The sequence below is a fragment of the Salmo salar genome, chromosome 04 (assembly GCF_965601325.2).
Source record: "Salmo salar chromosome 04, fSalSal1, whole genome shotgun sequence".
NCBI lineage: Eukaryota > Metazoa > Chordata > Actinopteri > Salmoniformes > Salmonidae > Salmo > Salmo salar.
In genome coordinates, this window is record NC_138294.1 from 2,874,286 (window position 1) to 2,887,500 (window position 13,215).

A 13,215-nucleotide genomic window follows, 5' to 3' on the forward strand; every position below is an offset into this window, starting at 1 on the left:
GGTTCTAGAATGTCTAGTGGTTGTAGAATGTCTAGTGGTTGTAGAATGTCTAGTGGGTGTAGAATGTCTAGTGGATGTAGAATGTCTAGTGGTTCTAGAATGTCTAGTGGTTGTAGAATGTCTAGTGGTTGTAGAATGTCTAGTGGGTGTAGAATGTCCGGTGGTTCTAGAATGTCTAGTGGGTGTAGAATGTCTAGTGGGTGTAGAATGTCTAGTGGGTGTAGAATGTCTAGTGGGTGTAGAATGTCTAGTGGTTCTAGAATGTCTAGTGGTTCTAGAATGTCTAGTGGTTCTAGAATGTCTAGTGGTTGTAGAATGTCTAGTGGTTCTAGAATGTCTAGTGGGTGTAGAATGTCTAGTGGTTCTAGAATGTCTAGTGGGTGTAGAATGTCCGGTGGTTGTAGAATGTCTAGTGGTTCTAGAATGTCTAGTGGGTGTAGAATGTCTAGTGGTTGTAGAATGTCTAGTGGTTGTAGAATGTCCGGTGGTTGTAGAATGTCTAGTGGTTGTAGAATGTCTAGTGGTTGTAGAATGTCTAGTGGGTGTAGAATGTCTAGTGGTTGTAGAATGTCTAGTGGTTCTAGAATGTCTAGTGGTTCTAGAATGTCTAGTGGGTGTAGAATGTCTAGTGGTTGTAGAATGTCCGGTGGTTGTAGAATGTCTAGTGGGTGTAGAATGTCTAGTGGTTGTAGAATGTCTAGTGGTTCTAGAATGTCTAGTGGTTCTAGAATGTCTAGTGGTTCTAGAATGTCTGGTGGTTCTAGAATGTCCGTTCTAGTAATACTAAGTCCACAGGGTTTACCCATATCGAGCACACGAGGCGAACCACAGTAAGGGGTTTTCTTTAGAGTTGCATACAAAACAACTTTATTAAGGTCTACAAATGTGTAACTGAAGGATTATTTTCTATCGCTATTTATTTTACAACAGAGATTGAAACAACAGTTTGTTCAGTAGTTTTCTGTAGCTATATAGATATATATATATATATCTCTTTATGTTCAGTTTTGGTTCCTTCCAACCAGACAGCTACAACTGCACACACACACACACACACACACACACACACACACACACCCACACACACACACACACACACACACACACACACACACACACACACACACACACACACACACACACACACACACACACACACACACACACACACACACACACACAGAGAGAGTATCCAAAACAAGTCACTCTCAGGCTAAAAACTACATCACACCTTTTTTATTCTCAATTTTTTTGTAAAATTTTTTTGTCACTAAAATCTAAAATGTTTAAATATCATGAATATTTCAAAATCGATATTGATATCTAGACTTATTTAGTCCTTCTTTTAAGTGATTTTTAAATATACAAATCTCATACAGACGGGCCGGTTACGCGAGAAATGGCACTAAAAAGGCTAGAACCTGCTCTTAACCACAGATCTAGAATCAGTTTAGCCTCTCCCAGGTCCTATCCTTAACCATTGGAGGGGGTATATAACTGACCTTAGATCAGTGACTAGGGACAGTTCCCTGCATACTGGTGTGTGTCAGAGTATCAGTAAAGGCCTAACTCATGCATTGTCACAGCGCAGAACACATAGAGGGGGGGGGGGGGGGGAGAAAAACCATAGGTTTCAGTTTATTCTCCCACTGAAGAACGAATGTCTAATGGAAGACAAGCACTAAGAAGGAGAAGGAGAAGAAGAAGTCAAAATGGCGTCTATATGAAGGTGATTTGGGTCACTTTGTGCTTCTTGTCGTTAGTCAGCCACACCACTGGGGGGGGGGGCACCACTATCTTTGGGGATTTTGGAGAGAGAGAGAGAGAGAGAGAGAGAGAGAGAGAGAGGAGGGGGTGTGGCCACCATTACTACTTCCTGGTTACTCGTTAGCATATTCAGGATGTGTGAAAATAATGGAAATCACCTCTAAAAACGGAAAGACAGAGCCATAATTATACGGTCACTTTTGAGTGCAGCGAAAAGGGATTTAAATATATTACTCTCTCTCTCTCTCTCTCTCTCTGTCTCTCTCTCTGTCTCTCTTCTCTCTCTCTCTCTCTCTCTGTCTCTCTCTCTCACTCTATATATATCCATCTTATTCACCAGAAACTCGGGTGGCTCATATTCTGTGCCTGCCTGCCTGCCTGTCTGCCTGCCTGTCTGCCTGTCTGTCTGCCTGTCTGCCTGCCTGCCTGTCTGTCTGTCTGCCTGTCTGTCTGCCTGTCTGTCTGTCTGTCTGCCGTCCTTCCTCCCAAAGTAGGCACTTTCTTCACTTCCCTTCACTGAGTTCAAAGGAAATGACTGGTATAACAATAATTAATTTAAAAAAAGCCTCTACCAATCCAATGGTTTTAGATTAGTGGGAAGTAGTGAACGAGTGTACACTTCAGGAGAAAGGAGATCCTATTGGGATTCACCCTCTACGTTGTACTTATCAGGCTGTAATGTGGAGGCTGTTCAGTTCCATCTCTCCAGGTCTTTGTCTCTGCTGGGCGGCTAGTCTCCCTGGCTAGTAGTTCATTGATTGATTGATTGATTGATTAATGTCAGTGATTGGCCAGACAGTCTAGTTACCTGGTGTCCCAGGTCTGAATCAGTCCCTGGTTAGAGGGGCAGGATGACAACCAGGTGACAACCAGGAGGGCTCTGGACTACAGTCGAATAGTCCTGGTGTATATAATAACAACCAATCTAACCTGGGATCAGCTTGCCCTCCTCAGATCCTATCCCTACCCGTTAGGTGGTAAACTCTCCAATCTGACCTGGGATCAGCTTGCCCTCCTCAGATCCTAACCCTACCCGTTAGGTGGTAAACTCTCCAATCTGACCTGGGATCAGTCTCTGTGGGTGCATCCTTCCTGTTTATTCCACGTTATCGTAACAGGTGCAATAGCAATAGGTCAGTGTCTCAGCTCAGCAGGGATTGGTCGGCTCGAGTGTCAATCAAAAGCGCGCAGTCGGGAGTTTACTGATGTAAAGCAGATCTTCCTCCTCGTCCTCTTCGTCCACTTCCTCTTCCTCCTCTTCTCCTTCCTGTTTTTCCTCCTCTCCTTCCTCCTCCTCTCCTTCCTGTTTCTCCTCCTCTCCTTCCTCCTCCTCCTCTCCTTCCTGTTTCTCCTCCTCTCCTTCCTCCTCCTCTCCTTCCCCCTCCTCTCCTTCCTCCTCCTCTCCTTCCTGTTTCTCCTCCTCTCCTTCCTGTTTCTCCTCCTCTACTTCCTCCTCTGTCAGTTGGCAGGCTACTATTGGACAGTGCTGGTGCTATCTCTCCTTTCTTCCTCCTCTTCCTCATCCTCCTCTTCATCGTTGATTGGCGGGGTCAGTGGCGGTCGTAGGCGGAGGCAGTTGCCGTGGCAGCCGGTCCCGCCCCTCGCGATGCCGCGCTGTAGTAGTACGGCGACCCTACACACACACACACACACACACACACACACACACACACACACACACACACACACACACACACACACTCAGTTAGTGGCTGGGCAGGAGCAGCATTGTTATAGTTGACGGGAAGATGGTCACACACACACACACACACACACACACACACACACACACACACACACACACACACACACACACACACACAGAGCGCTGCTACTTCTAATCCCCTGTGCCACACACTCCCCACGCGGATACCTGTCCCTGTCATATCCATCAATCACACACTGACACCTACCTCCCCTGTTCCTCTACCTGTCAGCCTCATCACTATGTCAGCCCTGTCTGTCTGTCTGTCTGTCTGTCTGTCTGTCTGTCTGTCTGTCTGTCTGTCTGTCTGTCTGTCTGTCTGTCTGTCTGTCTGTCTGTCTGTCTGTCTGTCTGTCTGTCTGTCTGTCTGTCTGTCTGTCTGTCTGTCTGTCTGTCTGTCTGTCTGTCTGTCTGCCTGCCTGCCTGCCTGCCTGCCTGTCTGTACTGTAGGTAATTCCACTGGACTGTCTGGAAGTACAGAGCTACTGTTAAATCCCACCTTGCATCTGTCCCGTCTGGCTGGCGGTGAAGAGGCCAGAGGAACAGCCGATCTCCGTCCCCAGGAGAGACCCATAGTCCTGTTGGAACACTGAGAGAGAGAGAGAGAGAGAGGACATCACTACAGGTTAATAACCTCTGAACCCTGACCTCTCTCTGACCCCTGACCTGTAATCTCTGACACAGACACAACCGTAAGGTTAGTTAGAGAACTCGGCTTTGTGTCAAGTCCTCAATAATGGTTTTCTGCGATAGCACGGGGGGGGGGGGGGGGGGGGGGGGGGTCAAGCGCCGTTGAGGCCATCTCCATTTTGAAGTAGTCAATTTTCTCTTCTTCTTTTTATATTTGAAAAAGAGGCTCAGTCTAATATTGATGATTTACTGCCACCTCCAGGGCTGAAGTCCTGAACTATAGATTGTGTGGCATTAATTTATTGTAGCCACTAGATGGCGATTAATATAGATTAAAACCATTAACAAACCATAGCATCCTATTAGAAGAAGAAGAAGAAGACAGTGCTCTGATCATAAGCCTGATCGCTCCCATAGGAAACCCCATAGGAATCACCACCCAGTCGACTACTTTAAAATGGTGGAAGCCTTCAAAGTCCACACAACAACAAAAAAAGGGTTCTATCCCCAAGTTAAGTCATCTAATTATCTCTATGGACAACAACACTACAGTCAATCTACAGTCAGTGTAGACTACAGACTAACCCCTGACCTCTATAAACCCCTTAACCTAGTGGTCAGCACAGCCTGAACTTCAACCTCCAGTGATATCAAATTCACACATAGGGCTCTGCTCAAAAAAGTAGTAGTGCACTAAATAGGGAATTAGGATGTCTTTGAGAAAGAATGGTGGATTGGTTAATTGGTTAATTGGTTAATTGAATAATGTCCATGATGGGTGTAGGGGTTATTGCCTTACCTAACAGGCTGGGGTTTGGAAATCTCCAGGACTCGTTATATGTGGAATACTGAGGGTGGGAATAGGGACTCCCCGAAAAAATCTCCTCCTGGAACAGAAACAGATAGGAACAGTTATTAACCGTTAATAACAGATAGGAACCGATAGGAACAGATATGAACTAGCTAACAACAGCTAACAACAGATAGGAACAGATAGGAACAGATATGAACTAGCTAAGAACAGATAAGAACAGCTAACAACAGATAGGAACCAATAGGAACAGCTAACAACAGATAGGAACAGACAGGAACACACAGGAACAGATGGGAACAGATGGGAACAGATGGGAACAGATGGGAACACACAGGAACACACAGAAACACACAGGAACAGACAGGAACAGACGGGAACAGACGGGAACAGACAGGAACAGACAGGAAGTAACAGACAGGAACAGACAGGAACAGACGGAACAGATGGGAACAGACGGGAACAGACAGGAACAGACGGGAACAGATGGGAACAGACAGGAACAGACAGGAACAGACAGGAAGTAACAGACAGGAACAGACAGGAACAGACGGGAACAGACGGGAACAGACAGGAACAGACAGGAACAGACAGGAAGTAACAGACAGGAACAGACAGGAACAGACGGGAACAGACGGGAACAGATGGGAACAGACAGGAACAGACAGGAACAGACAGGAACAGACAGGAACAGACAGGAACAGACAGGAAGTAACAGACAGGAACAGACAGGAACAGATGGGAACAGACAGGAACAGACAGGAACAGACAGGAAGTAACAGATAGGAAACGATAGGAACAGACAGGAAGTAACAGACAGGAAGTAACAGACAGGAACAGACAGGAAGTAACAGACAGGAAAAGAACAGTAGTAGTAGTAGCGTATCTCTCTCTCCTTCCTCTTCGACCTTTCTTCCTCTTCTCTCTCTCTCTTTCTTTTTCCCCCCACAATCCAGCCACCACCCTCACATCAAAAACAACATTCCCTGTCCTCTCCTCCTCTCCTCCTCTCTCTCTCTCTCTCTCTCTCTCTCTCTCTCTCTCCTCCTCTCCTCTCTCTCTCTCTCTCTCTCTCTCTCTCTCTCTCTCTCTCTCACTCTCTCTCCTCCTCTCCTCTCTCTCTCTCTCTCTCTCTCTCTCTCTCTTTTCTTGTTTTCCTCAAACCTTTACTCCTCCCCAGGGATTCTTCTCCCTGAGCTGACAGTCACTGAGCCCTCCCTCCTTCCCTCCATCTCTCTGTCTCTCTCCCCCCGTTCTGTCCGTTCTGCCTCAGTGATTCGCCACCCCCCCGAGAGAGCGCGCTAGAGAGAGAGAGAGAGAGAGAGAGAGAGAGAGAGAGAGAGCTTTGCTATATGAGGATTATAATAGAGTAGACAAAGAAGTGAAGAGAAGAGATGATGAACAGTATTAGAGAGAGTCTCCTGTCAGGTGAACAGTATCAGAGAGAGTCCTCCTGTCAGGTGAACAGAGAGTCTCCTGTCAGGTGAACAGTATCAGAGAGAGTCTCCTGTCAGGTGAACAGAGAGTCTCCTGTCAGATGAACAGTATTAGAGAGAGTCTCCTGTCAGGTGAACAGTATTAGAGAGAGTCTCCTGTCAGGTGAACAGTATTAGAGAGAGTCTCCTGTCAGGTGAACAGTATTAGAGAGAGTCTCCTGTCAGGTGAACAGTATTAGAGAGAGTCTCCTGTCAGGTGAACAGTATTAGAGAGAGTCTCCTGTCAGGTGAACAGTATTAGAGAGAGTCTCCTGTCAGGTGAACAGTATTAGAGAGAGTCTCCTGTCAGGTGAACAGTATTAGAGAGAGTCTCCTGTCAGGTGAACAGTATTAGAGAGAGTCTCCTGTCAGGTGAACAGTATTAGAGAGAGTCTCCTGTCAGGTGAACAGTATTAGAGAGAGTCTCCTGTCAGGTGAACAGTATTAGAGAGAGTCTCCTGTCAGGTGAACAGTATTAGAGAGAGTCTCCTGTCAGGTGAACAGTATTAGAGAGAGTCTCCTGTCAGGTGAACAGTATTAGAGAGAGTCTCCTGTCAGGTGAACAGTATTAGAGAGAGTCTCCTGTCAGGTGAACAGTATTAGAGAGAGTCTCCTGTCAGGTGAACAGTATTAGAGAGAGTCTCCTGTCAGGTGAACAGAGAGTCTCCTGTCAGGTGAACAGTATTAGAGAGAGTCTCCTGTCAGGTGAACAGTATTAGAGAGAGTCTCCTGTCAGGTGAACAGTATTAGAGAGAGTCTCCTGTCAGGTGAACAGAGAGTCTCCTGTCAGGTGAACAGTATTAGAGAGAGTCTCCTGTCAGGTGAACAGAGAGTCTCCTGTCAGGTGAACAGTATTAGAGAGAGTCTCCTGTCAGGTGAACAGAGAGTCTCCTGTCAGATGAACAGTATTAGAGAGAGTCTCCTGTCAGGTGAACAGTATTAGAGAGAGTCTCCTGTCAGGTGAACAGTATTAGAGAGAGTCTCCTGTCAGGTGAACAGTATTAGAGAGAGTCTCCTGTCAGGTGAACAGTATTAGAGAGAGTCTCCTGTCAGGTGAACAGTATTAGAGAGAGTCTCCTGTCAGGTGAACAGAGAGTCTCCTGTCAGGTGAACAGTATTAGAGAGAGTCTCCTGTCAGGTGAACAGAGAGTCTCCTGTCAGGTGAACAGTATTAGAGAGAGTCTCCTGTCAGGTGAACAGTATTAGAGAGAGTCTCCTGTCAGGTGAACAGTATTAGAGAGAGTCTCCTGTCAGGTGAACAGTATTAGAGAGAGTCTCCTGTCAGGTGAACAGTATTAGAGAGAGTCTCCTGTCAGGTGAACAGTATTAGAGAGAGTCTCCTGTCAGGTGAACAGTATTAGAGAGAGTCTCCTGTCAGATGAACAGTATTAGAGAGAGTCTCCTGTCAGGTGAACAGTATTAGAGAGAGTCTCCTGTCAGGTGAACAGTATTAGAGAGAGTCTCCTGTCAGGTGAACAGTATTAGAGAGAGTCTCCTGTCAGGTGAACAGTATTAGAGAGAGTCTCCTGTCAGGTGAACAGTATTAGAGAGAGTCTCCTGTCAGGTGAACAGAGAGTCTCCTGTCAGGTGAACAGTATTAGAGAGAGTCTCCTGTCAGGTGAACAGTATTAGAGAGAGTCTCCTGTCAGGTGAACAGTATTAGAGAGAGTCTCCTGTCAGGTGAACAGTATTAGAGAGAGTCTCCTGTCAGGTGAACAGTATTAGAGAGAGTCTCCTGTCAGGTGAACAGTATTAGAGAGAGTCTCCTGTCAGGTGAACAGTATTAGAGAGAGTCTCCTGTCTTTCTAGAGCTACGACCTGAAGATCTCTGACGTCATCATGATTAAACCTTTGTTTTTTCAGAGTGTACTGTACGTTATGTAGTAAGAGGTTAGTAGCCCATGTGCCTCGCCCTAATCATTTGGTCTATTTTCACCTCTTTATTTCACCTACTGTTCTGACTTGGTGGTGCGCATGTAGCCTGTAGCCTGTTTTAGAGAAATGTAATCATCGAATATTGTAAGAGCTTTAAATGTCTGCTTATATGCCCCCTTTATTTACCCTACGGTTCTGACTTGGTGTACAGGTGAGAACACTGTAAGAACGTCCCATGTTCTGAATTCTGTCGCTGTACATTTCAAAAGTGCTGAACAAATAGTTATATTGACTACGTCCGTCCTAGCTCGCTCGTTAATGTCTTAACCGAAATTACGGATTGCATCTTATCCGCTCGTCGTCCCCTTATGCCATAGTTTGTACATCTCACTTGTCAGTAGAAACCACATTTGTTTTAAGCAAGTCAGCCATATCAGATATGTTTTTTTTTAAAGGCAGTAAATGAGGCTGAATTAACTGTTTCCCTGCCAGACAAGGTTCCGCCGATAGCCAGGTGTAGCAGTGGTAAGGTGTTGGGACTCTACTGTTGGGACAGCTTTATGTAGGCCCTTTGTGGGCACCGCTTCTCACCGTTATAGTGCAATTCATGTATTGTTTAGTGTCATTAGAATCCCATCAGAATAACTGCCTCATTAGAATCCCATCAGAATAACTGCCTCATTAGAACCCCCATCAGAATAACTGCCTCATTAGAATCCCATCAGAATAACTGCCTCATTAGAATCCCATCAGAATAACTGCCTCATTAGAACCCCATCAGAATAACTGCCTCATTAGAACCCCCATCAGAATAACTGCCTCATTAGAACCCCATCAGAATAACTGCCTCATTAGAACCCCATCAGAATAACTGCCTCATTAGAACCCCATCAGAATAACTGCCTCATTAGAACCCCATCAGAATAACTGCCTCATTAGAACCCCATCAGAATAACTGCCTCATTAGAACCCCCATCAGAATAACTGCCTCATTAGAACCCCATCAGAATAACTGCCTCATTAGAACCCCATCAGAATAACTGCCTCATTAGAACCCCCATCAGAATAACTGCCTCATTAGAACCCCATCAGAATAACTGCCTCATTAGAACCCCCATCAGAATAACTGCCTCATTAGAATCCCATCAGAATAACTGCCTCATTAGAACCCCCATCAGAATAACTGCCTCATTAGAACCCCCATCAGAATAACTGCCTCATTAGAATCCCATCAGAATAACTGCCTCATTAGAACCCCCATCAGAATAACTGCCTCATTAGAACCCCCATCAGAATAACTGCCTCATTAGAACCCCCATCAGAATAACTGCCTCATTAGAACCCCCATCAGAATAACTGCCTCATTAGAACCCCATCAGAATAACTGCCTCATTAGAACCCCCATCAGAATAACTGCCTCATTAGAATCCCATCAGAATAACTGCCTCATTAGAATCCCATCAGAATAACTGCCTCATTAGAACCCCCATCAGAATAACTGCCTCATTAGAACCCCCATCAGAATAACTGCCTCATTAGAACCCCCATCAGAATAACTTCCTCATTAAAACCCCATCATAATAACTGCCTCATTAGAACCCCATCAGAATAACTGCCTCATTAGAACCCCCATCAGAATAACATAACCCCATCACGACAACCGCCCCATCATACACTCCTCATCAGAATAACTGCCTCATTAGAACCCCCATCAGAATAACTGCCTCATCAGACACCCCCATCAGAACAACCGCCCCACCACAGACCCCCATCAGAATAACTGCCTCACTAGAACCCCCATCAGAATAACTGCCTCATTAGAACCCCCATCAGAATAACTGCCTCATTAGAATCCCATCAGAATAACTGCCTCATTAGAACCCCCATCAGAATAACTGCCTCATTAGAACCCCCATCAGAATAACTGCCTCATTAGAACCCCCATCAGAATAACTTCCTCATTAAAACCCCATCATAATAACTGCCTCATTAGAACCCCATCAGAATAACTGCCTCATTAGAACCCCCATCAGAATAACTGCCTCATTAGAACCCCCATCAAAATAACTGCCTCATTAGAACCCCCATCAGAATAACTGCCTCATTAGAACCCCATCAGAATAACTGCCTCATTAGAACCCCCATCAGAATAACTGCCTCATTAGAACCCCATCAGAATAACTGCCTCATTAGAACCCCATTAGAACCAAACATTTTAACGGGTTTAACTCCATTGTGTCCATATCTAGTGTTGATATCGTGGACGGTCAGTCCTTGTCTCCATACCTCCCTGAATACGAGAGGTTACATTTCTCCAGCCTCATCACTCAGTTGTAATGATGGTTGTCCACAAAGTGACAGCGATGATCAGCTATAGATTTCACGTCTGGGGGAAACAGAGTCCGCTCATCTGGTTTATGATGTGGGGGGGGGGGGGGGGGGGAATGACCCTTCTATCTGTGTGTGTGTGTGTGTGTGTGTGTGTGTGTGTGTGGGGTGTGTGTGTGTGTGTGTGTGTGTGTGTGTGTGTGTGTGTGTGTGTGTGTGTGTGTGTGTGTGTGTGTGTGTGTGTGTGTGTGTGTGTGTGTGTGTGTGTGTGTGTGTTCACTGACCTCTTAAACACCCCTGTGTTCATCAACAACACAATCACTGGACTGTGACCGTCCAAATAGGAGATTACCTTTTTACACTCCCGCTACCACCCTCTCTATCTACCCACTACACTCCCTCTACCACCCTCTCTATCTACCCTGAACACTCCCTCTACCACCCTCTCTATCTACCCACTACACTCCCTCTACCACCCTCTCTATCTACCCTGAACACTCCATCTACCACCCTCTCTATCTACCCTGAAGCACTCCCTCTACCACCCTCTCTATCTACCCACTACACTCCCTCTACCACCCTCTCTATCTACCCTGAACACTCCCTCTACCACCCTCTCTATCTACCCACTACACTCCCTCTACCACCCTCTCTATCTACCCTGAACACTCCCTCTACCACCCTCTCTATCTACCCACTACACTCCCTCTACCACCCTCTCTATCTACCCTGAACACTCCCTCTACCACCCTCTCTATCTACCCACTACACTCCCTCTACCACACTCTCTATCTACCCACTACACTCCCTCTACCACCCTCTCTATCTACCCTGAACACTCCCTCTACCACCCTCTCTATCTACCCACTACACTCCCTCTACCACCCTCTCTATCTACCCTGAACACTCCCTCTACCACCCTCTCTATCTACCCTGAACACTCCCTCTACCACCCTCTCTATCTACCCACTACACTCCCTCTACCACCCTCTCTATCTACCCTGAACACTCCCTCTACCACCCTCTCTATCTACCCTGAACACTCCCTCTACCACCCTCTCTATCTACCCTGAACACTCCCTCTACCACCCTCTCTATCTACCCTGAACACTCCCTCTACCACCCTCTCTATCTACCCTGAACACTCCCTCTACCACCCTCTCTATCTACCCTGAACACTCCCTCTACCACCCTCTCTATCTACCCTGAACACTCCCTCTACCACCCTCTCTATCTACCCTGAACACTCTCTCTACCACCCTCTCTATCTACCCTGAACACTCCCTCTACCACCCTCTCTATCTACCCTGAACACTCCCTCTACCACCCTCTCTATCTACCCACTACACTCTCTCTACCAACCTCTCTATCTACCCTGAACACTCCCTCTACCACCCTCTCTATCTACCCTGAACACTCCCTCTACCACCCTCTCTATCTACCCACTACACTCCCCTCTACCACCCTCTCTATCTACCCTGAACACTCCCTCTACAACCCTCTCTATCTACCCACTACACTCCCTCTACCACCCTCTCTATCTACCCTGAACACTCCCTCTACCACCCTCTCTATCTACCCTGAACACTCCCTCTACCACCCTCTCTATCTACCCACTACACTCCCTCTACCACCCTCTCTATCTACCCACTACACTCCCTCTACCACCCTCTCTATCTACCCACTACACTCCCTCTACCACCCTCTCTATCTACCCACTACACTCCCTCTACCACCCTCTCTATCTACCCACTACACTCCCTCTACCACCCTCTCTATCTACCCACTACACTCCCTCTACAACCCTCTCTATCTACCCTGAACACTCCCTCTACCACCCTCTCTATCTACCCACTACACTCCCTCTACCACCCTCTCTGTCTACCCACTACACTCCCTCTACCACCCTCTATCTACCCACTACACTCCCTCTTCCACCCTCTCTATCTACCCTGAACACTCCCTCTACCACCCTCTCTATCTACCCTGAACACTCCCTCTACCACCCTCTCTATCTACCCTGAACACTCCCTCTACCACCCTCTCTATCTACCCTGAACACTCCATCTACCACCCTCTCTATCTACCCTGAACACTCCCTCTACCACCCTCTCTATCTACCCTGAACACTCCCTCTACCACCCTCTCTATCTACCCTGAACACTCCCTCTACCACCCTCTCTATCTACCCACTACACTCCCTCTACCACCCTCTCTATCTACCCACTACACTCCCTCTACCACCCTCTCTATCTACCCACTACACTCCCTCTACCACCCTCTCTATCTACCCACTACACTCCCTCTACCACCCTCTCTATCTACACACTACACTCCCTCTACCACCCTCTCTATCTACCCACTACACTCCCTCTACAACCCTCTCTATCTACCCTGAACACTCCCTCTACCACCCTCTCTATCTACCCACTACACTCCCTCTACCACCCTCTCTGTCTACCCACTACACTCTCTCTACCACCCTCTATCTACCCACTACACTCCCTCTTCCACCCTCTCTATCTACCCTGAACACTCCCTCTACCACCCTCTCTATCTACCCTGAACACTCCCTCTACCACCCTCTCTATCTACCCTGAACACTCCCTCTACCACCCTCTCTA

The 13,215-nt window shown here is 46.9% G+C and overlaps 1 protein-coding gene across 1 annotated transcript in view; it reads right to left on the reverse strand.

The window, feature by feature from the left end:
- Positions 1-772: 772 nt before the first annotated feature.
- The window catches only part of LOC106592754 (uncharacterized), a 92,013-nt gene continuing 79,570 nt past the window's right edge, over positions 773-13,215 (reverse strand). The window contains 3 exon segments of the mRNA XM_082973922.1: positions 773-3,400; positions 3,972-4,061; positions 4,902-4,989. Of these exon segments, the coding sequence (XP_082830048.1) occupies positions 3,318-3,400; positions 3,972-4,061; positions 4,902-4,989 (261 nt within the window). The 3' untranslated portion in view covers positions 773-3,317.